This window comes from Lampetra fluviatilis, chromosome 26 (genome assembly GCF_964198595.1).
Source record: "Lampetra fluviatilis chromosome 26, kcLamFluv1.1, whole genome shotgun sequence".
In the NCBI taxonomy this organism is placed as follows: domain Eukaryota; kingdom Metazoa; phylum Chordata; class Hyperoartia; order Petromyzontiformes; family Petromyzontidae; genus Lampetra; species Lampetra fluviatilis.
Window position 1 is genome coordinate 5,263,993 of NC_136300.1, and position 26,452 is coordinate 5,290,444.

Consider the following 26,452-nt stretch of genomic DNA (forward strand, 5'->3'; position numbering starts at 1 on the left):
TGGAATCACGATACACGCATTGAATGGCGCGTGTGAGAAATTAATATTTCTCGATTTGTATATGTGTTTATGCAATGGGTTTTTACGCGACCCGTTCAGCAACTAGGGGGTGATTCATTCGCCAGTGTGAAAGGATGTGTTCCAGAATAGAGTTTGCGAACATAAATAGTGACAATTCATTGAATCACAAGGAGGAGAGGGGCGGGGTGGGTGGCTGAATCGTTACACCCATGTCGGACACGCATACCGCTGAGCACAATCTGGCTGTGACATCTGAGGTGTGTCCATGAAGGATGTCACACACACACCTGAGTATGACATCATTTAAGGACCTATATTACAACGTCCTCTAGCTGTATAGATGGGTAAGTTGCCCCTTACCTGTCTACCGAGTAAGCCCTCACAAATGGAATTTACCGAAATAGCACAGTGACTGAGTGGCAATGATCATGTTGACTGCACGTTACACACTGGTTTAATCTTGGCAACATACCTGGGTTTTTTTGTAACCCAGAATCTAATTAATCAGAGCTCCGTTGCTGTTACATGAACATAGTATTTTGGCCTCTTGAGCCACTCACCGTCCACCAATGTCATTTTGCAGGCCTTTTAAAAATAATATTTAGTTTTTTCATCTAACCAAGACCCTACTCTTGGTCTTATTTACTTGACATTTAAATTAACTTGAAGCCAAAGTTCCATGACTGATGTCTCAACTTCACTCAAGGGGCAATGTTCCATTGTTTGCTTAAATATAAGTGACATTTGTTATTGAGCTTTCTTGCGTACAGGGCCGGTATATATATATTTTTAACTTGATTGTAATAAAGTGGTAGATAAATTATGAACCCTGTAGTACTAATGCAGCAGTGTGAAATGCTTTTGGATTAATATTTCTCATTAATTGTATTACCTTTTGATTTGTTTGAAAAATACTGCACAACCCCATGCACTCGTACCTCATTGGTCTTTGAAGATATAATTTGCCGTAAGTGTGCAAATTTAATTAAAAAGCTATATGGAAATGAATTAAATGCAGTCAGATTTCAGCAAAACAGTTATTCATTAAGAGCATTACACCATGTGGCAACGGTATAAATATGCCAGGATTTAATAGCCGATCGCATTGCTCGGTTTGCACTCGGCAGTGGAGGATCAGACAGGATGCTGTGAGTTGCGACGTTTCCAAACCCAGTAGATCTTTGCCGTCATCTTTTTTAATTTGCATCGTTGGAGAAATGTCACAAATCACACAAGTAGTGCCACGCTTAAATGCGGTCCGTGTAGCCCGGGCTTGCATGCAGCGCACGCCACTCGTTGGCGCCGAGGATTACAATCCTCTCCGTTTTAGCCCCACCGCTGTGCCGCGGCCAATTACGTTACGGGCAGAAGCTGCCGCACGTCTTGAATCTGCTTGTGAAGCCTTTTTTGCGGTCCTCGTAACACGGTAATAGGATCACTGTGCGCGAGTCAAGGTCTCTTCTGTCGCAGCGCAGGCTGCATCCTGATGTGTAGGCACCGGAGCCTGTGGGCCAGGCCTAGATAAAGGTCACCTGGACCCCGAACCCAGAACCAACACCTTGGCCTTTTCTCTTTTGCACCCAGGCTAATAATGAACAGCTCATGGTCTCTGTCACATAAAATAGGCTGAATACTGATGTGCACCCGTATAGGATATATTTCAGCCTGACGTAAGGTCACAAAAGTTACCTGGACACAAATGCCGTTGAGGTCTGTCCATCGACCAGTTTCTGAACCCCATGCAGGCGTAATAGGCTGCAGCCTTCGATACACTGGGGTATGGTATATACACCTGTGCCATGGTCTCAGAATCAGTGGGACCTGTACTGGCATAGTAACCACCACTGGGCTGGCCCAAGCGCATGGATCCCCATGGTAGGCCAAACACGCATCATATTTCCCATTTAACTCCTTTCTCAAACCCAACTTCGCCCCTTTACCGAGGCTGACTCCAGAATCGGTCACAACGTCATGGGGTCAACGCGGAAATGAGATGAAATGCACCGACGTCACTCACTTTTAGATAAGCTTCCAGGCCACATTGGCGTTCAAAGCGTGTGGCTGAAAATTACAATAATAATAAAATGCCGCTTAATAGCCTGAGCCTAACCCTCGCCTACATTAAACTTTGTTAAAACAATCTTTAAAAAAAAAACATTCAACTCCTGCGGAGGGTAGAGGGTGGGGAGTGCCATGGGATTGAAGTGTAGAGGAGCCGATCCCACAATGCCTAATTGCTCATGGAGCATGGAGCCATATTCTCTTGTTCCTGGGTCATGCCTGGTCGAACACAGCCCCGGATCCCAGTGGCTGTAGAAACGAGACATTGGGTAATTCTATCCCTATTGCCGTGGATAGCAGTGAAGAAGCCTTGAAACGTCTGCATAATCCAGCCCTGGTTTGGTGGCTTTGTTGCATAGAGGTTTAATTTACTAATTTACATGTCATAACATTTTTATTCTCTCACCTTTGATGGCAAGGTGAATTGTCTACTAATAGCGTCTAGATATTTTCTCTCCCTGGGTATTGTAACTCGAATATTCAGCTCATGCAGAGCACGTACGCATGATAAGCAAAAATAAATTGACGTTTGTATTTTCCATTTTGAAAAAAAAAACTTCACAACCATCCTTGTTGGATTTTTCTGGCCATCTGAGATGGATTTTCCTTGTCTGACGGTATAGACATAATGTTTTGGTCCGGTCCCCTCATGGGTATCATTTGTAATATTCCGTTACCCAATTTGTTACAATAATTGGCATTTTTGTGGGCAGATTTACAGATTATTATTTCACCAGCAGCACTTTGCCATGCTGCAGCCAGGCTTATTTGCTGTGAAATGGGTTTCTGTAAGATTAATGAAAATGTCCGTCACCGTTAGCGAAAGGCGTCGCTCGTGTTTTTACACCCAGGACAAGACCGGCCGCTTTGCTCGAGGCTTCGGCGAAACGCGATTGAAAGTTTATCACTCACACCAGTGCTCGTGTGCTCAACATAGTCGTGACTGTACATGCACACGTCCCAGCTGGGCCATCTGTGTCCTGAAACGTGATGCTATTAATATCAACATGTGAACGCGCGCGCGTGCGCACGCACACACATAGAACATAGAGCGGCTGCATTTGCCAACAAAAGACCTGTTGTACAATTTATCAAGTGCGATTCCCATTGTGACTTATATAGGTTTTACTTACACTGCTGCAGTGAGTGTGTTTTTCTAATAAACGCATTCATAATGTGGCATTGCGATCGTCGTTTTAAAAAATTAATCAGTAGATTAGATGTTGATATCATAGTAGTTTCTTTGAACAATAGCAGCAGTTTCTTTCTGATCTCTGGAAAGCCTCGCTAAGTCACAACACTAATTGAGCAAAGTTCCTGCTCGTTAGTGTTTTTGTTTGCTTGTGGTAGAAAATCAGAGTGCTCCGAGGGAAAAAAACACATATGGAATACTATTCAGATTGCCTTTCGGAAGCCTACTTGCTGCACTTTCTCATATAAACACATCTTTGTCCAGTTTGGAGTCTCATTTTGGCCACGTCATTTTTAATGACATGATATGAAACGGGAACAGAAGCAGGCCAGGAGAAGTGATGGGTTATAGGCTTTTTTTAAGGCCCTAGTCACTACTCACAGCATTTGTGGAAGGCTTTTGTATTTCAGTGGGATTTGAGAATGGCTGAAGATAATGAAACGCCATTGAAGTTATCTTATTAAAGCAATCTAATGTGTGTTTTCACTGACAGTTTGACAGTTGCGCATTGTGGTTTGTGCAAAGAGAGTAACGGGGTCTCTAAATTCCACATGTAGTTGCTTTCGTTGATGAAGTGTGACACAAAGTGTCAGTGCAGTAAGAGTCTCAACTCATGATCTTTGGACTTGGGAAACGTTGCACCCCCTTCCCCCGTGGGCGAGGCAGCTACTCGGTCACTCGCCGATGAATCACAATTGTCTAGTTTTAAAGTGTCACAATTCAACCTGAATTCTGAAGCACTAAACCAGATCCCAATTTGTTTTGGCTGCAGCTTCGTGTTACCCGCATTGACAATGCATTGATTGTGGTTGCTGCCAAATTGAGAAATTATGAGTAATAATCAGACTTGTCATTGTTTTATTCAGATTTTGAGCCTCCGTCTATTGTTAGGACAGACAAGTAATGGCTATTTCCTATGAAATTTAATCAGAACTACGATAATCACGCCCCATTTCAAGATAAACATCTTGGGTTTAATCTCGTAACACTTGCCCGTTTAAAATAGCATTTTACCTTATTCTGAACCACTTTGTCTCAGAAGCAGAATAAGTGGCACTGGCAAAGACAAATAAGTGCAGCCCCCCTCGCGGACCAGGTATATCTGCGTTAAGGGAGTTGAGTATGCAAGGGTTACGATTGGAAAGACCCAATTTTTTGCCAATTTATTACCATTGGCCTCAGGCCTTTGCCAAGTGAAGCATTATTACTACAGTTACTGAATGCCTGCTTTTGCTGCACTTTGTCAGGCTGCTCCTACAGCCCTGCGTAAATCTTTATTTCACAAAGGTCACATTTTTCCCCCCCCCTGCGCTGACAAATTGGAGTGAAACTGAGCTAATACACTGAAGGAGCACTGCATGCATCATACCGCTGCTGTGAAATTTGCACGGGCACTTTCACGTGTGGTTCAATTTGACGGTTATTGGGGAATCGCATTTCTGACCTTGTAAGTTTTCTTTTTAAATCTCTGTCGGGTGAATTATCACACGCGTCGCTACGTGCGTTTCCATGGTGTAATCATGGTATGTCAATAAAACACGTAACAAGCTCACAAAGCAATAATGATAGTTCCCGTGTCAGCTACAGTCAACGTTATTGTGTTTTTATTTAGTTTAAACAATGAATCAGTATATATTTCGGGAGGTTACATGGGATATTTATGGGCAGGGAATAAGCAAACATATACACAGTATATATACACACAGCATATATATGGTACATACACAGTGTATATATAAATGCAAAGTCAAAATACACTATGCCAAATAGAGCAAATTCAGTTCTAAACAATAGACAGAATTACTTCATTTTCCACTTTGTGGTTGATGGATGATCAGTCCAAGGATCTGCATTGCCAGACAATAGGGGCAGCATCGTTGGGCAGTTGATGCGAGGGGTTAGGAAGAGGTAACGTTGGGAGGGGCAAGTAGGAACAGGGCGATGAAATTGTCACAGACGATGAGTGACTTTGTAGTTGATGCGCACGACAGCTGGTGGAGCGACCTGCAGGGTTAGGCTAATGTAGTCCATTTCGCAAGTTTGACAAGGAAGCAAAGGAGCCGTGTTCTGGATAATCTGAAACGCAAACTATTTTTCCCTCCTCCCACAGGCTATGAAGCTGATTTTCGAAATGCTTTGCAATGCAAATGCTGCATGGCTGCAACAACAATGCGCTTAGAATATTGATGTTTCTGTTTGCTTTGCCACGGACAGCGGTGCGTGAAGTAACAACTCGTGCACTTTTGGGGTCACGGACTTGAGAATGGATATTTTCTTATTACGTGGAAATCACACTAGCGGTGAATGAATAAAAGTGCACCTGACGAGGACATTGTCATTTTGTGGAAAAGACTACTGCGGGGGAAATTATAATTTCAGGGGCTCCGTTGCAGAGTAGAATAACATCACAGGCTACAAATAATGCACTGCCATCATCATTAGTAAACTGAAATATGTGTAATGTAATTTTGGGAAAATAGCGTTTTGGAGCCAAAATAGAAAAAGGAGGCCTTTTGCCCAAAAATCTTATTTCGATTTGAATCTTTGAATGGGAAGGCAGTGTTTGAAAATGACAGTAGCAGTAATGTGTTTTTTTGGCTGATGGAGAAAAACTAACAAAGCAGTGGCTCCTAGGAGGAGGAATATGCAAGATAGGTGACCAAAAGGGAGGTAGAATGTATAAATTAGGGAGTGGGTGTCTTGGGGTGAAATGACATGCATTTGCACAAAATCGGAAACTGCGGCGTAAGAATGAGGGTGCTTTCGTTCTGCATTGCATTGAGAGTGTTTGATAATATAATTAGTACCAAGAGACATTTCTTCCACGGTCTTGCAGATATGTTAATATTGGTAATAGTAATGTATATTTAAATAGTACCATATTCTTTGGGTCTTTCGGTAAAGTCATGTAGATAGGTTCAAAGAAAATAACAAAAAACTACGACGTTTCGATCGCAACACAAGCGGTCGTCATCAGGTGGCAGAGGTCGCAAACGGATTTTGATTCCTTACCCGTACCCGGCCGCACCAGGGTCGCAAACGGGTACCCGTACCCGGCCGTACCCTACCCGTACCGGCCGGGTACGGGTATCGGGTACCTGATTGCGACCTCTGGGATGAAGCCATGTTGCAGGCGCGGGTGGGTTGATTCTAGGAACATGAATTGTGAGAAGAGACAAGACGTTGGGAAATGAGTGACAAACAGTTACTCACCAGTGACTCACAGCCTACCCGTACCCGTACTCGGCCGCACCAGGGTCGCAAACGGGTACCCGTATCTGGCCGGGTACGGGTAGCCGGGTATCGGGTAGGGTATGGGTATCGGGTACCCGGTTGCGACCTCTGTCAGGTGGAGAAGAAAGAGGGGTTAGCCTCTCAAGGCAATCTGTTTATAAAGGTTTAAAATGGGCGTAGCCCAAGTGTTAGAACGGAGTGGGCGGGGCACAAGGGCCCTGGGGCAGCATGGGCGGAGGAGCTTATGTTAATGTCTGGGATTAAAAACGGTAGGCTGCTACATGTAGGATGGAGAAGGTTATGTTAATGTGATGGGGGGGGGGTTAAAAAAAACTGGTGCTGAAATGGCAACATTACAGCCAGTTATGACTTAAACCGGTTGATAACGTCCTTCCAGTGATTGCTCAGTTTGTACCCATCTTCTTAGTTGAAATTGTGTCTGTCTGTATGTATGGATGGCTTCATGAACTAATTCTAGATTTGAAGCTTTTGTGAATGCAAGGATTCATACTCTTAGGTTTTTTCGGTAAAGTCACGTAGGTAAAAATCTATACAAATATAATAGAAATAATAATAGAAATAAAATAATAAATCACGACGTTTCGGAGGCAACACAAGTCTCCGTCATCAGGTGGGACCGTCATAGCTCACTTAATACAGTAAATTGAGCTGTGACGGTCCCACCTGATGACGGAGACTTGTGTTGCCCCACTGAAACGTCGTGATTTATTATTTCATGAACGAATCTTTGTTGATAGCTAGTGGGTTTGCAAAGTACCTTTGTCTTAGAGAAATCAATTTCGTGTGAGACAACCGCATTAAAACAATGATCAGCCACAGCCAAGGTATTGGTCCTACCGTGTGTCAGATCTTCCTTGTGTTCACGAACACGGTCCGAGACATGTCGCTTAGTTTCCCCACTGTAACTACTGCCGCAGACACAGCTTAGTTTGTAGACTTCGCGGTATTGCATGTCAGGGATCACATCCTTCACAGATGGGATCAGATCAAGAATTTTATGTACTGTGTTAAATCGAACCTGGATCTTATGTTTGCTCATGATTTTGCAAATCATTTTGGTGACCCCCTGGTAATATTTTACAGTCATTTAGTGGTGTAAACGTTTTCCATTTAGCACTTGCCAACCCACTAAAATATCTCTCTTCTGATTCATGGCAATTTTTTTTGATCATGCAGGAATCATTAATCTATTTGTACATTAGCAAGCGTGACATACGCCGCTTAGGATACTGAACTTGGAATGTAAAATGAGCGAGGTTCCACTTTGCGTCACGGCGATTGAAACAATAGGCAAGGTTCTTTGACTCTTCTTACACCCAGCAGTGAAACTGGGCGGGAGTGGAGCGAATCAATTGGTGGATGTTTTGTGGTGGGGTAAAGTGTGGCTTGTTCTGACCCGTGTGACTGATAGTCAAAATGGTCCCGTTTGCTAATTTACATATATATTGCCTAAAGTATTGTGAACTTGGGATAATTGTGTGTTAACTAGATAGTAATGCACTAGAAATTCGGTGAACCATTTATGAAGTCCTTTAACCACATGGCTCATTGACCCGATCCAAAGTGTAATAGTAAAAAAAAAATCTAATAAAATGTACAGTAGTTCGTAACGGCACCTTTTATCGGTCTATTTAATAATGTCACTTTTAATTGGCATATCAAACCCACATGCTTGGCATGAACTTGTGGCCCAATCAATTAAAACCGGGGCTTTGCTTGCGATTTAAATGGCAAGGTGGGGGGGGGGCGGCCCGTTTGAACGTAATGCTGCGCTGGAGACGGAGTGCTTTTGGTGGAATAGCGAGAGAATTGCGCGCACACACACACGCAGTGACGGAAAGTCACATAGGAGATTGAAAACGGCTAATGCACCCTACAAACCACTAATCCCTTGGTAATCCCCGTTCGTGCCGAAAAACCAGGCCATATTGCAGATATGCGCATTGCAGAGCAAATACACATGCACTTTTATTTTGCTGTTGGTTTTACATCTGGCGGCGCGTGCGATGCTAAAAATACGCCATGCAAAGGCGCTTTCTGGTTGAGATTGTCCCTGTATCGGACACTGAACGGTTTCTTGAGCAGTTGCAGCACTTAAAACGTGCGTGCAGGACACACGCTCACGATGAGAATGTCAACGTGTATCCCCAGTCAAAGGTGTTCTCAAGGTTTTGGTGAAGTCGGGTGGAAGTGGCAGATGTCGATGGTGCATTTCTAGCATCGATGGCGAGATAGCGGTGTGTTTATCGCATTTGTCGGACTCTGTGAATGTCTTCAGCTGACCAAACATTGCACACAAAGCTTGTGCATAATCTTAGGATGCCGGTTGATGTCTATACACAGAAATAAATGGCGCTTTTAACAATCGTATTTTAATGTGATATTTACACTCGTACATAATACACAATCAAACAAAACACATGAGTTATCACTGCAGTAAAGTATAATATTTATCCACACTGATATTCAGTTAAAGCGCTTCAACCAAGTCATTTATTAAAAAAAAAATCTGAATTCTAAGCAGTTCGGCTGTATGCATTCATCATTGTTACAATTTTCTTTTTCATTTAAACATATTGCATCATGTTTTCCGTGTTATTTTTTCTCAAGACTGTGTAATTAATACTATGTAATGAAAATTACAATTCTAAGTGAAGCAATACAAGTCAGAATGTCATACCAAGTACAATCCATCTAAATTATTGATGCCATTTCTTTTATACTTTTCTCCTATCTTAACTAGAATCGGGTTACCGGCATCAGATCTGTGCCGTTATCAAGACCCTCCTGATGGAATATATGATTTAAAATACATTTTTAATGAACGTGTGACAAAAGATTGCCACACACTCATGGGTTCTTGTCATTGCTGTGGCAGTTCTTGAAACGTGTCCCTGATGTCACTACAATTAACTTATAGGAATCCCGTAGAAATATTAGCAGCATACATGTTTACAAAATCTTCTACCCTCCACATGAAACACTGCTGTATTGTAGCTATCCTAATTGGTTAATCATACCGACCACATGTGTCACGCTATTCCATACCTTTGCGATTCCGCATTAATGATCGTCTCAACAGCAAAACAAAGGACGGCAAGGACAAACTTGAAAACCCATTGCAGAACGAGCACATCGCTGCTGTCGACTTAGTTTATAAACATCTCGTCGGTCTCGCTCGGCAGTTAGTTGTTGCTGGCGTGTCGCACGCGAACACACGAGCACCGCACCACCGTCCGTTCGCGATGTCCGCTATTCCTCCCCAACTCGGGGTAGGCAGGCGGGGGGGGGACTTACCTGTAACTCTCGCTCTCGCCGGGGGGGCAGGTGCGCAGCGCCGACGCTACATTTCCCCCCGGTGTGTTTTCTTTTCTTCGATCCGGAGCAACGGCAGCAACAAAAAAATGTTAGCGGAACTCCGGAGGTGTAAGGACGGCGGGAGGAGCGAGACGCAAACACAAAAAACAAATCACAACGGGCTCCGGTGGCGTGGAAACGGCCGCTCTTCCGCAAAGTCTTGTGCGCTCGAGCAAGCTAGCGAGCCAGCCAGCCAGAGCTAGCAGCCACTTCCATTGACCATCGCGACTAATTCGATTGAGCCTGGCACTCAATCAATGAAGGGAGGGACCCGTCGGGGCTGTGCGCTTCTGCGCGCCTCTGTCGTTGGCGGTGGTGGGGAGAGAAGGGGGGGGGGGGGAGCCAGCCAATGGGCATTGCTGGCAAAGTCCTTCACCGTATTGTTGTGTGTGTGTGTGCCGCCGGTTTCTTCTTCTTTATTATTCTTTTTACACCCCGAGGTAACACCCAGAACCCGATGCCACGGCACTCGCATGAAAGAGTGTGTTTGCATGTGCAGTGTGTGTACGCTTACAGTGTGTGTTTTAAAAGGAGCGGTGTTTTAGTGAATATACTGCTCTGCTTTCCTGTTCTGATAGAGCTGGCTCGATCCATGGCCACGTGTAAAATACCAGCCCGAAGTGATCTGAACCCGTCCTGGGCATCCCTTAGGTTGATTCAGCCTCAAAGGAGTACCTGGTGTTGTGTGAACTTTAGCACACGGGGCAGGCAACTCTGGTTCTGGCTACAACTGTCTCCTTGTGTGCCATAACCACCTTTTTAATATGCTCTTGCAAGCAGAAACTGCCTCTGCGCGATATTCAGTGTGGGTGAAATCTTTGCGTGTTACGTTTAAAAGCTAGAAATGTGTTTTTTTAAAGAAGTCTCGGTTCATTGGGGTGGCTGTGTAACCTGGTTGTCAGCATGTTCACCAGTGGACCGGTGTGTGCATAGAGCTGGCAATTGATTTCTTACTCAAGTCGCCTGGTTGTTAATTTGTGTCGTAAGTTGTATTACGTCTACATTTGTACTTTTGGTCATCAATATCTTTGACAGTTGAACGCATGGGTAAGTGCATTGGTATTCCTTGCACAGTAGTGTGTGTAAAGTCTACTATACCTAGGATCACTTAAATTCACTCTGTGATCCAAAAGCCAAGGCTTTCTTAGCTTATTGTATATTTCTGAATGGCTCATAACCCACAACACGAAATGAGATTGATGTGCATTTAAAGAGCAAGTAACAAGACAAGTAAATGCTTCGGCTCACAGGTCTTGGCCAGTGCTGGAAGAAAAAAAAAGATCATAACGATGGTGGTGATTGAAGGGTATCAGCCAGACAAAGCCCGTGGAGTCAGCGGGGAGGCAGAGGAAGAGGGGGGTGAATGGGACGATGCACTGGCATGGAAGATAAATTCTGAGCGGGTCACTTCATTTGCATCATTCCAGATGGAATCCGCACGGCGCTTCACAATAGACGCTGCAGAGGCCGCTATTGTTCGCCGTGCCATGGGGTGATGAGAGAGGGTAGGACCCCTCCATTGTTATACCAATGAATAATATTGATTCGGAATTTTCCTTACAATGCAACTTTAGTATTAAGAAAAACTGTGATTGCTTTACATTCGTATTCGTAGCTGTTCAGCTGTGTTTTTGTAGTTGTGCGATGTGTGGATATATGTGTCATTGTAGCCTAGCGGTTAGTGCACTGCGCTGAAAAACGGGTGGTGACCTGTGGTTGATTCCCACTCACTGCTAACAGCAATGACAATTATCTGAACCGGTCCTGGACCTCCCCTCGGTCGTCTCGGCCTCAAATGAGTACCTGTTGTGAAGTGTGAACATCGCTGCTTGGGAGACAAAGGCAATTGCGCGTGGTGCTGGCCACCCACCCCCTTCAAGTGCCGTGCCAGCCTTTATAGGTGCTCACTAACAGCACTTTCCCCAACGGGATTTTTGTCGCAATGTTTCATTGTACAAACAGTATGTATTGGTGGTAGGTAATTAAGGCTTCACATCCGGGGATGATGGGGCGGGGGGGGGGGCACGGCATATGTTTGAGAACGGATGTATGCATTTGTTTGCGTGTCATGGGGAGCGGTCGTGCAGCGGTTAGCGCACTGGAACGACCCCGGCGACCCGATTTCGATTCCCGCTCACGACCGACATCAGTGAGGAATATCTGAGCTGGTCCTGGGCCTCCCCTAGGTCAACTCAGCCTCAAATGAGTGCCGAGTACAGTGTGGGAACATCGCTACTTGGGAGACAAAGGCGATCGCGCATGGTGCTGGCCCACCCACCCCTTCTCGTGCCGTGCCGCCCTTCATAAGTGCTACTCGCTAACAGCACTCGTCCCCAACAGTCTGTTGAGGCTATACGGAGGGTATCTTTGTGTTTGTCATGGGGAGCGGCGGGGTAAGGTTTATCACACTGTTTTATGATCCAAACAGTCAACAAGATTTGACTTCAGCTCATGGCCAACTCCATTTGCCAACTGCAGCCAGTATGGCCACGCGGCACGACTGTGTTTGGCGCTCGTTGCAGAGTGTTCACGGTCCGAATGCGGCAGCTGCCACGTTGGCGAGATGTTATTTTCCTCGGCTGGTGTACAGGAGGTCGTGGGTATGATCCTGACACGCCTGTTGTATATTTGGAGTTTGCATGTCTCTCTCTCTCCGTGGTTGCATGCATCTTTCTCCGGCTCCTCCGGTTTTTATCTCCACATTTAGAAACATGCGTGTAGAGTATTTGGCTGCTATAAATTCCCGTACGATAAGCCACTTTGTTGAGCTATCATTTGTGGCCAGTTTCCGTAGGATAAATAGCTACAGAGCACAGTGAGCCTTACCTGGTAAATAAAAAGTGTAATTTTTGTGTCTAATAACATGGGTGTGTAAACCGTAAAAAAAAAATACACGCCATCTGCTTCACAGTGGACTTCAAAGATCCCTAGATTGCATTCGTAAGAGTGAGCCATCGTGTGCCGGCGTCACGATCCAAATTAGAAAATTACCTGGAAATTAGTCAGTTGGAATCTACGTAGCAATTATCGCCCCCTCCTGCGAGAACTTGGCAGGACACTCGAGGGAAAAAAAAGGCATGTGAGACTCGGTGAGGCTTTCCTGGGTAAGCAAGCGTAATAGATGAATATAATTAGCACCGGGAAGACATTCGGTTGAGTGTTTTGCTCGCCCCCACCATCTCTCGTGTGTGTCTTCGAGCCTTAAGTGGTGGTCACTAAATCTAGATTAAAACTCCTTTTAGTGTTTATTTTGTTGTCCTTCCCCCGCACGTCCGATGAGCACAGCTGGATATGTACGGTGCAAAAGAATTTCAACGTACATACATACATACCACATTCTCCCAACAGCCTGTATGACTAAGAAAGGGGCTTTTGTATATGTGTGGATGTGTGTGACATTGACGTTGGCATCAACCTTTTTGAGTGAGGAAAATCAATTTTGGCATTATGCTGTGTTTGGAAAAGCCAGGGTCCATTTGAGTTAAAAGATCACCTTACCCTTTGCTTGTATCTCCTGGGTTTACGCGTACACGCGTTGGGCTTCTGCGGATGGAGAAGTACCTGTGATGTACTTCGACGGCTCACGCTTGGCCGTGTTCCAGCAAGGCAGCAGTAGTTGGCGAATTGGTTGTTATGGACCCAGATTTCTGCTGTTCCACGGTATTTTTCTTATTGGCTAATCCCAAATTCATGGGCGTACTATCATTCACGAATATCACGGTCTACTTACGGGAACATACGTACAGGCAATCCTCGCTCTACGTGCTTTTGTGGTAGGCCATTTTATTTAGACCTTTTATTGACAAACGCGAGGCAGTTTCCAGAATGACGGCATCTGCAACGCGACTTATGCCCCCCTCGTCTGGCACAGCGATCCAGTGGCGTTGCCAGCAGCCAGTGTGGTACGATAACTAGTGTTCTGTACTGCACAGGATCTCGCCGCGTCTACACCAGCGCTCCTCTCTTTGTCTGGCATCTCTCGTTGTGATCGAACGCTGTAAAGTTTACTTTTATTGTGTCCACCACTTTCATATTTCTTAATGTATTTCTTTATTTTCATAAGAAGTATATTAGAGTTTATATGTTTTTTTTTATTTAAAGTATTATATTGTGTGTACATGTATTGTGTTGATATAGGCTAGGATAATATATGTGATTATGTCTGCGAGTGCGAGTGAAAGCCCATAACTTCCTCCTTTCCCATTATTTCTTAAGGTAAAAATTGCTTTTGACGTACACGATTTTGAGATACGCGCACTTTTACAGGAACGCATCTATCGCGTATGTCAAAGAGTGCCTGTTGTGGGGAGCGGTAGTGTAGTGGTTAGTGCGCTGCGCTATAAACCCAGCGACCCGGGTTCGATTCCCACTCACGGCCCACGGCCAACAGCAGTGACGATTATTTGAACCGGTTCCAGCCTTAAATGAGTACCTGGTACAGTGTGTAAACATCACCACTGGGGATACAAAGGCGGTTTGTGCGTGGTGCTGGCCACCCACCCCCTCGTGTAGCGTTCCTGCCTTCATAGGTGCTCGCTAACAGCACTTGCCCCTACAGTCTGTTACAGGCTGCACGGAGGATCTTTGTTTTTGTCTTTGTATGTGCATAGGAGGTGGGATGCTTTCGTAGTGTAACGGTTCTCACCAGAGGTCGCATACGGGTTTTGATTCCTTACCCGTACCCGTACCCGGTCGCACCAGGGTCGCAAACGGGTACCCGTACCCGGCCGTACCCTACCCGTACCCTACCCGTACCCGGGTACGGGTAGCCAGGTATTGGGTACCCGGTTGCGACCTCTGGTTCTCACACTGCACTTGCAATCCAGAGATTTAGTGGTTCCATCTCCTGGCACGGATTTTGAAACAACGATGCAAGTTTCTTAAATCCCCCCTGGCCTCTGTCCATGAAGTCGTATAAACGGGTACTCTCCAGTTAGTCGATCGGCAGGTCGTGTGTGGTGGGATAAAGTGGGGATATTCCCACCTCTTCCAATATGTTTGGCCAGCATGGAAGAGTAGGCCAATTACCCTCTAGAGCTCGTTTTAGTTGGAGGCCCTTCTTCCAGTAGTGGTGTGAGTGAGCAAATTCAGTGCTGCATCTGTATCTGTTATGTATAGTACGAGGCATGTAATGATGCATCGATTAATCAACAACTCAAGAATATGAATCCCTGCAGTCACGAAAGCTTTAAATCAAAATTTAACTCTAGATTAATTATGCTTGTCAAACAAAAGTGCATTGGTACCATGTGTGGATAATTAATTAGCTGTTATGCCAATGGTATATCTCAGCTAAATGGAGTGGAAAAAACTGAAAAACAAAAATACAAAGGAGATGGTAAAAAAAAGACACAACCAACATTTATTCCTGAATAAAATCACAAACCTGCATTCGGACAATTAATCAAATCGTCTAATAAATAGACGTGCACACGTCGCGTACATTTGTCCGTGTAAAATAGAAACAGATATCTGCTCCATTGTTTTTTATTGTTGCACAATACAGTGATAACACACCGTGTATGTGTCATTGCCTGGGCTGTGGCTGTGTTGAGTGGGTGTGTGTGTGTGTTTGAAGTGTGCCATTGAATGAGGCTCAGCTGGAGGTAGAGTTTGAAGGGGGGGGGGAGCTTGTAGCAGATCACAGAGGAGTAACATGATAAGTGTTGGGCCTCCGAGTTGAGTGGGCGTTGCTAGGGAGCCTGGTGAGGGTGACTAAAGGGTGAGCATGGGTGAGGGTCGGTGAGATTGTCCGGGTGAGGTTGCGTTTCATCAAGGTTCAAGGTGCAACGAGGGTGAGGCTCGATGTGGTGACATATTTTGTATTTACGGCTCAAGGTGAGATGGGTGTTGGGGTGGTGAGGGTTACGGTGAGGCTGAGCGAGTGAGCGTTCATTAGGTCTGAAGGTTTTAGGCCGGGTGAGGTTAACGAAGTTTCCAGGTGGACAAGGTTGAGGCAAGGAGAGCTAGGCACGTACACGTCGACATGAGGTTATTATGAACGTGTGTGAACGTTGACTGGGTGAGGATGGTGAGGTTGGGTGAATGTGCAGTTTTTCCATGTTGAGGGTGGATGAAGGTGAGGCTTGGTGCTAGGTATCATGAAGAGACTATGTGTCAGGAGAGGTTCCTGGTGTGGCACGTAAACATTTGTACTGGGGAGGCAAAGGTGGATGGATAGGCGTGGTACTGGTCCCCCCTCACCCTTTCATGTGCCGTGTCGACCCTGATAGGTGCTCGCTAACAGCAATTGCTCCAACAGTGTGTTAGGGTTACATGGGGGATCTTTGCGTCTAAAAAAAACTGGGTTGCAGGGGAACGAGTGGGTGGGATGGTCGGTCGGTATGGTTACTTAGCAACTGGGAAAGAGGCCATTGTGTTAATGGTCGCCAAGTGGCATCTGCTGTGGAGAACACGGGGCTTTTGCTTCCCTGGGTTGGGGCCCAAATGTAGAAACAAATGAGTGAAGGACTGTGTGTGTGTGTATACTTGTCATTATACAGCTGCCTTTACAACTTTATGTGAATTATATGCTATTTAGACAATTTGTGTTGCTTTATTTCATTTTAAGTGTACCCTTTGTTGTATGCGGGGCGAGCATTGGTTGGTGCACTTCGCTCCAAATCGAGCACCATGAGTTCAATTCCCAGCCATGGCTAATAATCGCGATACAGTCAATGGGCCCCCAGTTAGAACTCTGGCTGGACTAGCATGGTAAAGGATAGTTACAAATAAAATTGGCCGATATGCCACGAGGAGGGCTTCACATCCAGCAGCGAATGATAAAAAAAAAACTGCATAATAGAATTTATCACTGTTAAAAATAAATACTTTTTTTCCTACAGCAAGAAAATACATTCCTACATTCATATAATTTGTCTGTGTGTGTTAATTAAACTATCTGTGTTGGATGGCCTGAATGGAAATTAATGAATTTCATGTTCATATTTATATATAGTGTATTATAAACGGCGTTTAAAAACAACACGCACGCACACATACACGTACGTGTACGCACATGCACGCGTGTGAATAAATAATCAAATGAGTAGATGGCCGCGGGGGTGCAGCGTGGCGTGTTTCAGCGCAAACAATAATCCCGCGTGGTCCGTGTTTTGTGTCATGCCCTGGGCCGCCGTTATCTGCCTGGCTGCCTTCCGACAATGCCGTCAGTAGCAGGGGGTGATGGGGCAGGAGCTGGTCTTAGCAGTGAGGCTTTGTATAATGGGGTCATTTAAGGTTAAACATTGTCACTTATTTATGCGCCGTCCTATTATTCAAATTCACGTCTTCATTTTATTTGCTCGGGATTTTGCGCTCGGCGGGCGGAGATGGGGAGAGTAGCCGCGCGGCTCCTCGGTCATTAATTCACGTCGTTACTAAATGCGTTTTATTTACACAGAAGTCTCTCGTCATTGTGGCAGTTATTAGTAATTGCGGGTGCTCCTGTTTACCTCGGGGGCCGCATGCAGCGCTACGAGCACACGTTGAGTGGCCGTGCGCACGGCACAGCGTAGGTCACGATTACTCACGCGGCATACTGTGGCGTGCTCTTGTGGGTGCTCGCATTTCATTTTGCCGTGGTGGAGAGATGTCAACTACCTCGCCCGGTTTACAGGAGGTCGTGGGTTTGATCCCATCCCTGGCGCCTGCTGTATATTTGGAGTTATGCATGTCTTTTTCTCTGTGGCCATGTGGATTTTTCTCCCAGTTCCCCGGTTATTCCCTCCACATTTAGTATTTGGCTGCTATAAATTTCCGCGTGATAAGCCACTTTGTTGAGCTATAACTTGTGGCCAGGTCTCTTCTCAAAAAGGGTTATGTAGCTCAGTGTGCTTTACCCGGTAAAATAGTTTAGTTGAATACATTTTTCGTACAAAATCAAGGCGGTGGCATGGCCCAGCGGTAGCGCATTTGCCGATTGTTGCAGAGGCCACGCTGACGAATACTGCGGGTGTTTTAACCATTAAAAAAAAAATCCACGCCGTCTATTTCACAGTGGACGTCAAAGATCCCATAATGTTGTTCGCAAGACTAGGCCATTGCGGGCCGACGTCATCGTTTAAATTTGCCGAATTTGAAAAGCTACTCGCAAAAATACTCAATTGGATACATAGCAGTCATCACCCCCTATGTGTGTGTGTGGATACATAGCAGTCATCACCCCCTATGTGTGTGTGTGTGGATACATAGCAGTCATCACCCCCTATGTGTGTGTGTGTGGATACATAGCAGTCATCACCCCCTATGTGTGTGTGTGTGGATACATAGCAGTCATCACCCCCTATGTGTGTGTGTGTGGATACATAGCAGTCATCACCCTCTATGTGTGTGTGTGTGTGGATACATAGCAGTCATCACCCCCTGTGTGTGTGTGTGTGGATACATAGCAGTCATCACCCTCTATGTGTGTGTGTGTGGATACATAGCAGTCATCACCCTCTATGTGTGTGTGTGTGTGTGGATACATAGCAGTCATCACCCCCTATGTGTGTGTGTGTGTGGATACATAGCAGTCATCACCCCCTATGTGTGTGTGTGTGTGGATACATAGCAGTCATCACCCTCTATGTGTGTGTGTGTGGATACATAGCAGTCATCGCCCCCTATGTGTGTTTGTGTGTGGATACATAGCAGTCATCACCCCCTATGTGTGTGTGTGGATACATAGCAGTCATCACCCCCTAAGTGTGTTTGTGTGTGGATACATAGCAGTCATCGCCCCCTATGTGTTTGTGTGTGTGGATACATAGCAGTCATCACCCCCTATGTGTGTTTGTGTGTGGATACATAGCAGTCATCACCCCCTATGTGTGTTTGTGTGTGGATACATAGCAGTCATCGCCCCCTATGTGTTTGTGTGTGTGGATACATAGCAGTCATCACCCCCTATGTGTGTTTGTGTGTGGATACATAGCAGTCATCGCCCCCTATGTGTGTTTGTGTGTGGATACATAGCAGTCATCACCCCCTATGTGTGTTTGTGTGTGGATACATAGCAGTCATCACCCTCTATGTGTGTGTGTGTGTGGATACATAGCAGTCATCACCCCCTATGTGTGTTTGTGTGTGGATACATAGCAGTCATCGCCCCCTATGTGTGTTTGTGTGTGGATACATAGCAGTCATCACCCCCTATGTGTGTTTGTGTGTGGATACATAGCAGTCATCGCCCCCTATGTGTGTTTGTGTGTGGATACATAGCAGTCATCACCCCCTATGTGTGTGTGGATACATAGCAGTCATCACCCCCTATGTGTGTGTGTGTGGATACATAGCAGTCATCACCCCCTATGTGTGTTTGTGTGTGGATACATAGCAGTCATCACCCCCTATGTGTGTGTGTGTGGATACATAGCAGTCATCACCCCCTATGTGTGTGTGTGTGTGGATACATAGCAGTCATCACCCTCTATGTGTGTGTGTGTGTGGATACATAGCAGTCATCACCCCCTATGTGTGTGTGTGTGTGGATACATAGCAGTCATCACCCCCTATGTGTGTGTGGATACATAGCAGTCATCACCCTCTATGTGTGTGTGTGGATACATAGCAGTCAGCACCCCCTATGTGTGTGTGTGGATACATAGCAGTCATCACCCTCTATGTGTGTGTGTGTGGATACATAGCAGTCATCACCCCCTATGTGTGTGTGTGTGGATACATAGCAGTCATCACCCCCTATGTGTGTTTGTAGAACTTCTTTTGCATCGTTAGAAGCCAACTGCCAAAACTTGGCACAACCCTCCAGAAAAAACACTCGTGAGACTCAGTGAGGCTCTCCTGGGTGGAAGGAAGCGTAAAAAGAATAAATAGCAACATGCAAACGAATAGTAGATTTTTGAAAGTACAATTTATATTCATAGAGCATTTCACTGAGTATCAAGACTCGTTAGCAGGAGAGGATGGGGGGGGGGTGTTTCTTTGGTGTGAAAAGCCCAGAACTTCAAAGGATAGTTGCATTAAAGTTTAAACCCGAGCTGAATAGTCATCAGCATTGAACATTGTTGCGGGATTCTATTTTTTATTTTCGGCTATATTTGCAGATGTATCTCAAGACTCTGTGCAAAAACTAAAAACAGGTGTTGCGGCAGGGGGTGACCGTATCAGACGGTGCGGCCAGTAAAAGAGGAGGCATGACCTCCCATCGTACGGATGTTGGTGCCAGGGATAGAGAGGGAAGCAATGATTTCAAATAATTTGGAGTGCACACGGCTCAAAGCTCTGATCGCAAAGAGAAGTACCTAGGCGCTGCGTCATCTGTCTGTCATGCATTTGCAGCTTCATTCATAGCAAATTGGCCTTTAAATTGTGTTCAGGGATGCCGCGATACTGTGCTGTAGTGATGCCACTAGGTTGACCTTGTATTAAAAACATGGGGGTGATGTCACAGTGATGTCAATGAAGTACCATAACAACGTGATTAATGGTGATTTGAATGTTTTTCGATGAGCGACACTTCTAATTTATCTTTGGGCAGAATGGCAGCCACATGCCATCCACACTGATTTAAATGTCGGGCAGCATTCATCTCTTGTTTACAGCCTTATTCCACTGTTGGCTTCTTCACACACCGGTACTCATTCTATCAACCCCTAACGGATGGCCGGAGGGCAAAGCTGACCCTCAAACGGGATTCGGACTTGCATCCTTTCGATTGTGAGGCGTACACTCTTCTCACTTTGCCAGCCAACGAGCCCCGCATCGTACACGCACAACCCTTTGAACCTTCAACCGAATGAGTGCCTCCCCACGCTGCGTCTGTCATGAGAGTTATATGACCACACTTGACCATGCTGGTCAGTGTGGGTTAATGAAGGTGGGGAAGTGAGATGTGGGAGCATAGAAGTACAGTCCATCAACTTTTTTTTTACCGCACTGGCTTCTACTGCTCACCACACAGCTCTGCAGCCTATAGCAACCTTGTGAGAATGATGGTTGCCCATGAAAGCACCATCCAGGATGAACTGCATATCTTCTGAGATCTTACGAGATTTAGGACATTTCCTGCGATGTGGTCAGAGGCACCTGCCTGCAGTGTGAGATGCATTCGTTTCTTCGAGTTGATCTTCACGTGACATTTTTTGTCACGTTGCGTTTTCCCGTGGCCAGAATCAAGATGGCGGTGGAGGCAGCTCGGGCTCCCCGAACCCTTACACCCTCACCAACCCCGTGCCATCTCCGCTACCGTTCCACCGCGTCAGCAACACCTACGGCTCCTACCAGGACTCCAACATCCCCTTCCCTCGCACGTCGGGGGCTCGTTTCTGCGGAGCAGGTGACACCTCGTGCCTCTCGTAATTGCTGGGATTTGAACGTCCCTTTACACGAGATGCCGAGTGGCCGTGGTGAGCGTGGCCTGAGTGGTGGCGCCGCTCGTTGCTCGGGTTCACAGTCGGAATGCGGCAGCCGCCACCCACGTGTTAGACTTGTCTATGACGCTGCTGTTATCTTCTCGTGGGATACATTGCATTAATTGCTACTGCAGCGGTCGAGAGAACGCGTGCACCCATAATGCCCCAGTGCTGCGTGCTGCCCAGGTTTCCTCGTCTACTTCATGCGGCCCATGATGATGAACCGCTCCGTCTCGCCCACAGAGCCCACGCCAAGGTGCACACGTCCACCCGTCCCACACAAGGGATGCTCGCCCACTCACTCGCTCACTCGCACACCCACTCGCTCACCCGCCCACCCACTCGCTCGCTTACCCGCCCACCCACTTGCTCACTCGCCCACCCACTCGCTCACTCCCCCACATACTCGCTCACTCACCCACTTACTCGCTCACTTGCCCACTTACTCGGTCACTCACCCACTTACTCGGTCACTCACCCACTTACTCACCCACTCGCTCACTCGCCCACTGACTCACTCCCCCACTTACTCACTAGCTTACTCACCCACTCACTCGCCCGCCCACTCGCTCACTTCCCACATACTCGCTTACTCACCCACATACTCGCTCACATACTCGCTCACTCGCCCACTTACTCGCTCACTCGCCCACTTACTCGGTCACTCACCCACTTACTCGCCCACTCACTCACTTGCCCGCCCGCCCGCTCACTTCCCACATACTCGCTTACTCACCCACATACTAACTCACCCACCCACATACTCGCTTACTCACCCACATACTAACTCACCCACCCAGGTCTCCAAGGGAAGCTTCTCCCCCTCATACAGTAAGGGGCAACATCCCTGTATAGGGATTGGTGTACGGCTCGCGTTAGGTGTTGTGGTCAGTGCTGGGATAGAGTTAGCAGGAGGTTATGGCTTAAGGTCACTTTGCTTAGGGCTTGGCGGTTTTGTGAGGTAAGCGTTTCGGTTAAAAATAGTTTAATGGCTAAGATTACATCGATTTTGGTTACTTGGCAATGCAACTTTGGGTCCGGTTAGTTTACAATTAATTAGAAAAAAATGTGATAAGAAAAATTGTTAGATAAGGTTATATGAGTCTCAGGTCATCGTGAGGCTTCATAGTTATTGATATAAATATATATTTAGAGTGACTGAAAGGTTTAAAAATAAGTTTAGTGTGTACATCCCAATTAAACGTTGTTCATTTATCCCACTCACCTCTGATGCAAATTGACGTGACATTCAAATGCATTGATTTCCTTGAGTGCAATTATCGAGGTCGTTGTTACAAACAGCAAGTTGACCATATCCTTGAGCGGAAGATTAGTGCAAGATACAGCCACGTCTGCAGCTGTGACTTTAAACTATGGACCTTAACTCTTGTATCCATGAATTTCGATTTAAAGCTTTCGTGACTGCAGGGATTCATCTTCTTGGTTCTTTCGGTAAAGTCACGTAGAAGGGAAATAATAAAATAATAAAAATAAAACATCAATATTTTATTATTAATAAATCAATTAAGTACAAGTTGCACTGGTACATGAATTCCAAATTAAAGCTAGGGCAAGGCAGAAAAATAATAACAACAAACCCTCGACCACACCAATACAGACACAGTCCCTTGACCACACTGCATCTTAAATTAAAACCATAACTCTTGTATCCATGAATTTCGATTTAAAGCTTTCGGTAAAGTCACGTAGAAGGGGAAAAAAACCATAATATAATATTTATGTTTTATTTTTATTATTTTATTATTTCCCTTCTACGTGACTTTACCGAAAGAACCAAGAAGATCTTGTATCTATGGTTTTAATTTGTATTTATTTATTCATTAGTGACTTGGTTAACATCTCTCCACCTTACTCTAGTATCCTTTCTTGAATTTGTTTGTTGATGTAACTTGATGATTTACCCCGACTGTACATCTGCGCAAAAAAACTTCACAGCTCATCATATTCCAACATTCACAATAAAAATTCTGGTAATTGGTATGCTGATCATTATTCCAGTTGTAAAAATCCGATTTTAATAATGTAACTTACACGATGCAAGCACACCCATGCGTCCATTTGAATAAGATAGCCTTTCGTGCCTACAACGTTAGATTTTTTGAGAAAAAAAAACCTTAACTTCTTCTCTGGTTATAAACTTTTTACCGAGGTCCGATACATTATTAAGCAGTGCTGGGATTTGCAGTGGTATGAATGTGCATACCAAATATCAGAATCAGAATATGTATTTATACTGGAAGAATCTGATGAGCTATTAAGCTCTTTTTCACAGATGTCCTGTAGGGTCGGGTAAGAACGTTACAACAACAAACAGGACAAAAACACGATAGCAGTGGAAAGTACAAGAAAGGTAAACAAATTACCCAAACACCTACAAATACAACTAAACCATCCCCATCCGACCAGGCAAAGCCCACTGAGATATTCACTCATTTTTCAAAAACGACCCGGCCACAAATGATAGCTCAACCAAGTGGCTTATCATTTGGGCATTTATAGCAACAAAATAATCTAAATATTGGTATCTGTTCCACGACCTTGTGAGAGTACCTTTTTGCGAATGAGACTATATCGCCATATTCGTGCGTCATGTCACTCTTGAAAATTAGACTGCGCTGGTCTCTTGAGTTCTTACCTGGTTAAACAAAATAAACATCACTAAACATTTACCCTGATGCGGTTACTATTTGATGTCTAGATTCTGTGGATACAATACGTTTTTTTAACACATGGGAGTTGAGTAGCTCGGTGAGGAAGGTAGGCAGGTAGAGGGAGAGGTCGTTTGTTTGTTTTAAGTCGGAACATAGGGTAGGTACAGTGAGGGAAAAAAGTATTTGATCCCCTGCTGATTTTGTACGTTTCCCCACTGACAAAGAAATGATCAGTCTATAATTTTAATGGTAGGTTTATTTGAACAGTGAGAGACAGAATAACAACAAAATCCAGAAAAACGCATGTCAAAAATGTTATAAATTGATTTGCATTTTAATGAGGGAAATAAGTATTTGACCCCCTCTCAATCAGAAAGATTTCTGGCTCCCAGGTGTCTTTTATACAGGTAACGAGCTGAGATTAGGAGCACACTCTTAAAGGGAGTGCTCCTAATCTCAGCTTGTTACCCGTATAAAAGACACCTGTTTACAGAAGCAATCAATCAATCATATTCCAAACTCTCCACCATGGCCAAGACCAAAGAGCTCTCCAAGGATGTCAGGGACAAGATTGTAGATCTACACAAGGCTACAAGACCATCGCCAAGCAGCTTGGTGAGAAGGTGACAACAGTTGGTGTGATTATTCGCAAATGTAAGAAACACAAAAGAACTGTCAATCTCCCTCGGACTGGGGCTCCAAGCAAGATTTCACCTTGTGGAGTTGCAATGATCATGAGAACGGTGAGGAATCAGCCCAGAACTACACGGTAGGATTTTGTCAATGATCTCAAAGCAGCTGGGACCATAGTCACCAAGAAAACAGTTGGTAACACACTACGCCATGAAGGACTGAAATCCTGCTCAAGAAAGCACATATACATGCCCTTCTGAAGTTTGCCAATGAACATCTGAATGATTCAGAGGACAACTGGGTGAAAGTGTTGTGATCAGATGAGACCAAAATGGAGCTCTTTGGCATCAACTTAACTCGCCGTGTTTGGAGGAGGAGGAATGCTGCCTATGACCCCAAGAACACCACCCCCACCGTCAAACATGGAGGTGGAAACATTATGCTTTGGGGGTGTTTTTCTGCTAAGGGGACAGGACAACTTGACCGCATCAAAGGGACGATGGACGGGGCCATGTACCGTCAAATCTTGGGTGAGAACTTCCTTCCCTCAGCCAGGGCATTGAAAATGGGTCGTGGATGGGTATCCAGCATGACAATGACCCAAAACACACGGCCAAGGCAACAAAGGAGTGGCTCAAGAAGAAGCACATTAAGGTCCTGGAGTGGCCTAGCCAGTCTCCAGACCTTAATCCCATAGAAAATCTGTGGAGGGAGCTGAAGGTTCGAGTTGCCAAACGTCAGCTTCGAAACCTTAATGACTTGGAGAAGATCTGCAAAGAGGAGTGGGACAAAATCCCTCCTGAGATGTGTGCAAACCTGGTGGCCAACTATAAGAAACGTCTGACCTCTGTGATTGCCAACAAGGGTTTTGCCACCAAGTACTAAGTCATGTATTGCAGAGGGGTCAAATACTTATTTCCCTCATTAAAATGCAAATCAATTTATAACATTTTTGACATGCGTTTTTCTGGATTTTGTTGTTATTCTGTCTCTCACTGTTCAAATAAACCTACCATTAAAATTATAGACTGATCATTTCTTTGTCAGTGGGCAAACGTACAAAATCAGCAGGGGATCAAATACTTTTCACCCTCACTGTAAATCTGGGTTCGGGAAGTTATTTTTCAAGGACCATCGTCTCGTATTCACCGCAGGGCATTCCGGCTCTTGAAATATTGAGATTTTTTTTACCGAATTCGAAAAAAAATAATGGCTCCTTGTTTTTTTGGTTGGCGACCCCTGCAGATAACCATTTTCTGTGCTGCCATTTCCTGGCCATCTCACAGCCCAGCAGCCAAGATCCTCGAAGATCTATATCATCCTGCTTAGCTTCCCAGATCTGAAGATATCAGGCACACCGCTGGTAATGTTTGTCCTACGAGTACCTTGCACTAATTATTTTGCTTCCTGTGCCCATCTCCGGCAGGTCTCTGTCGGCGCTGTCGGCGTACCACAGCGGCGTCATCACGCCCATGAAGATCCGCTCGGAGTCGCAGACCAACCTGCGCCTTTACAGCAGCAGCCCCACGCACAACGAGAAAGAAGTGTCCATCAGCTCCTTCTACTACAAAGAGCGGGTGGGGCTGAGCATTGAAACGGGGCAGTTAAGTGGCCCTTAGGGGGTGGTGGCACGTTCGTCACTTATCGCGGAGTGTTTCACGGTTCGAATCCATCGGTCGCCCCAGTTGCTGCTGGCGGGTGATTTAAACTGTCTGCTCCGCATTGTGGACGTTAAAGATTCCGTGACGTCACACTCGCAGGAGTAGATCGTGGTGTTGGGGAATCACGCTCCTCCGAATTTGGCAACATTTAAAAAATTCAATACACATTGCAACCATGGCACCCCTACTACGAAAACCTGGCACGGGTCTCCGAAAAAGAGTGATGAGACTCAGTAGTGAGGCCTT

At 45.4% G+C, this 26,452-nt stretch overlaps 1 protein-coding gene across 2 annotated transcripts in view; it reads left to right on the forward strand.

The window, feature by feature from the left end:
• Positions 1–26,452, forward strand: part of WDR59 (WD repeat domain 59) — an 80,189-nt gene that overhangs the window by 41,610 nt on the left and 12,127 nt on the right. For both annotated transcript variants that reach the window (XM_078868583.1, XM_078868584.1), the window contains exons 16-18: positions 20,999–21,164; positions 21,427–21,496; positions 25,972–26,122. In XM_078868583.1, the coding sequence (XP_078724709.1) occupies positions 20,999–21,164; positions 21,427–21,496; positions 25,972–26,122 (387 nt within the window). The remainder of the gene's footprint in view (positions 1–20,998; positions 21,165–21,426; positions 21,497–25,971; positions 26,123–26,452) is intronic.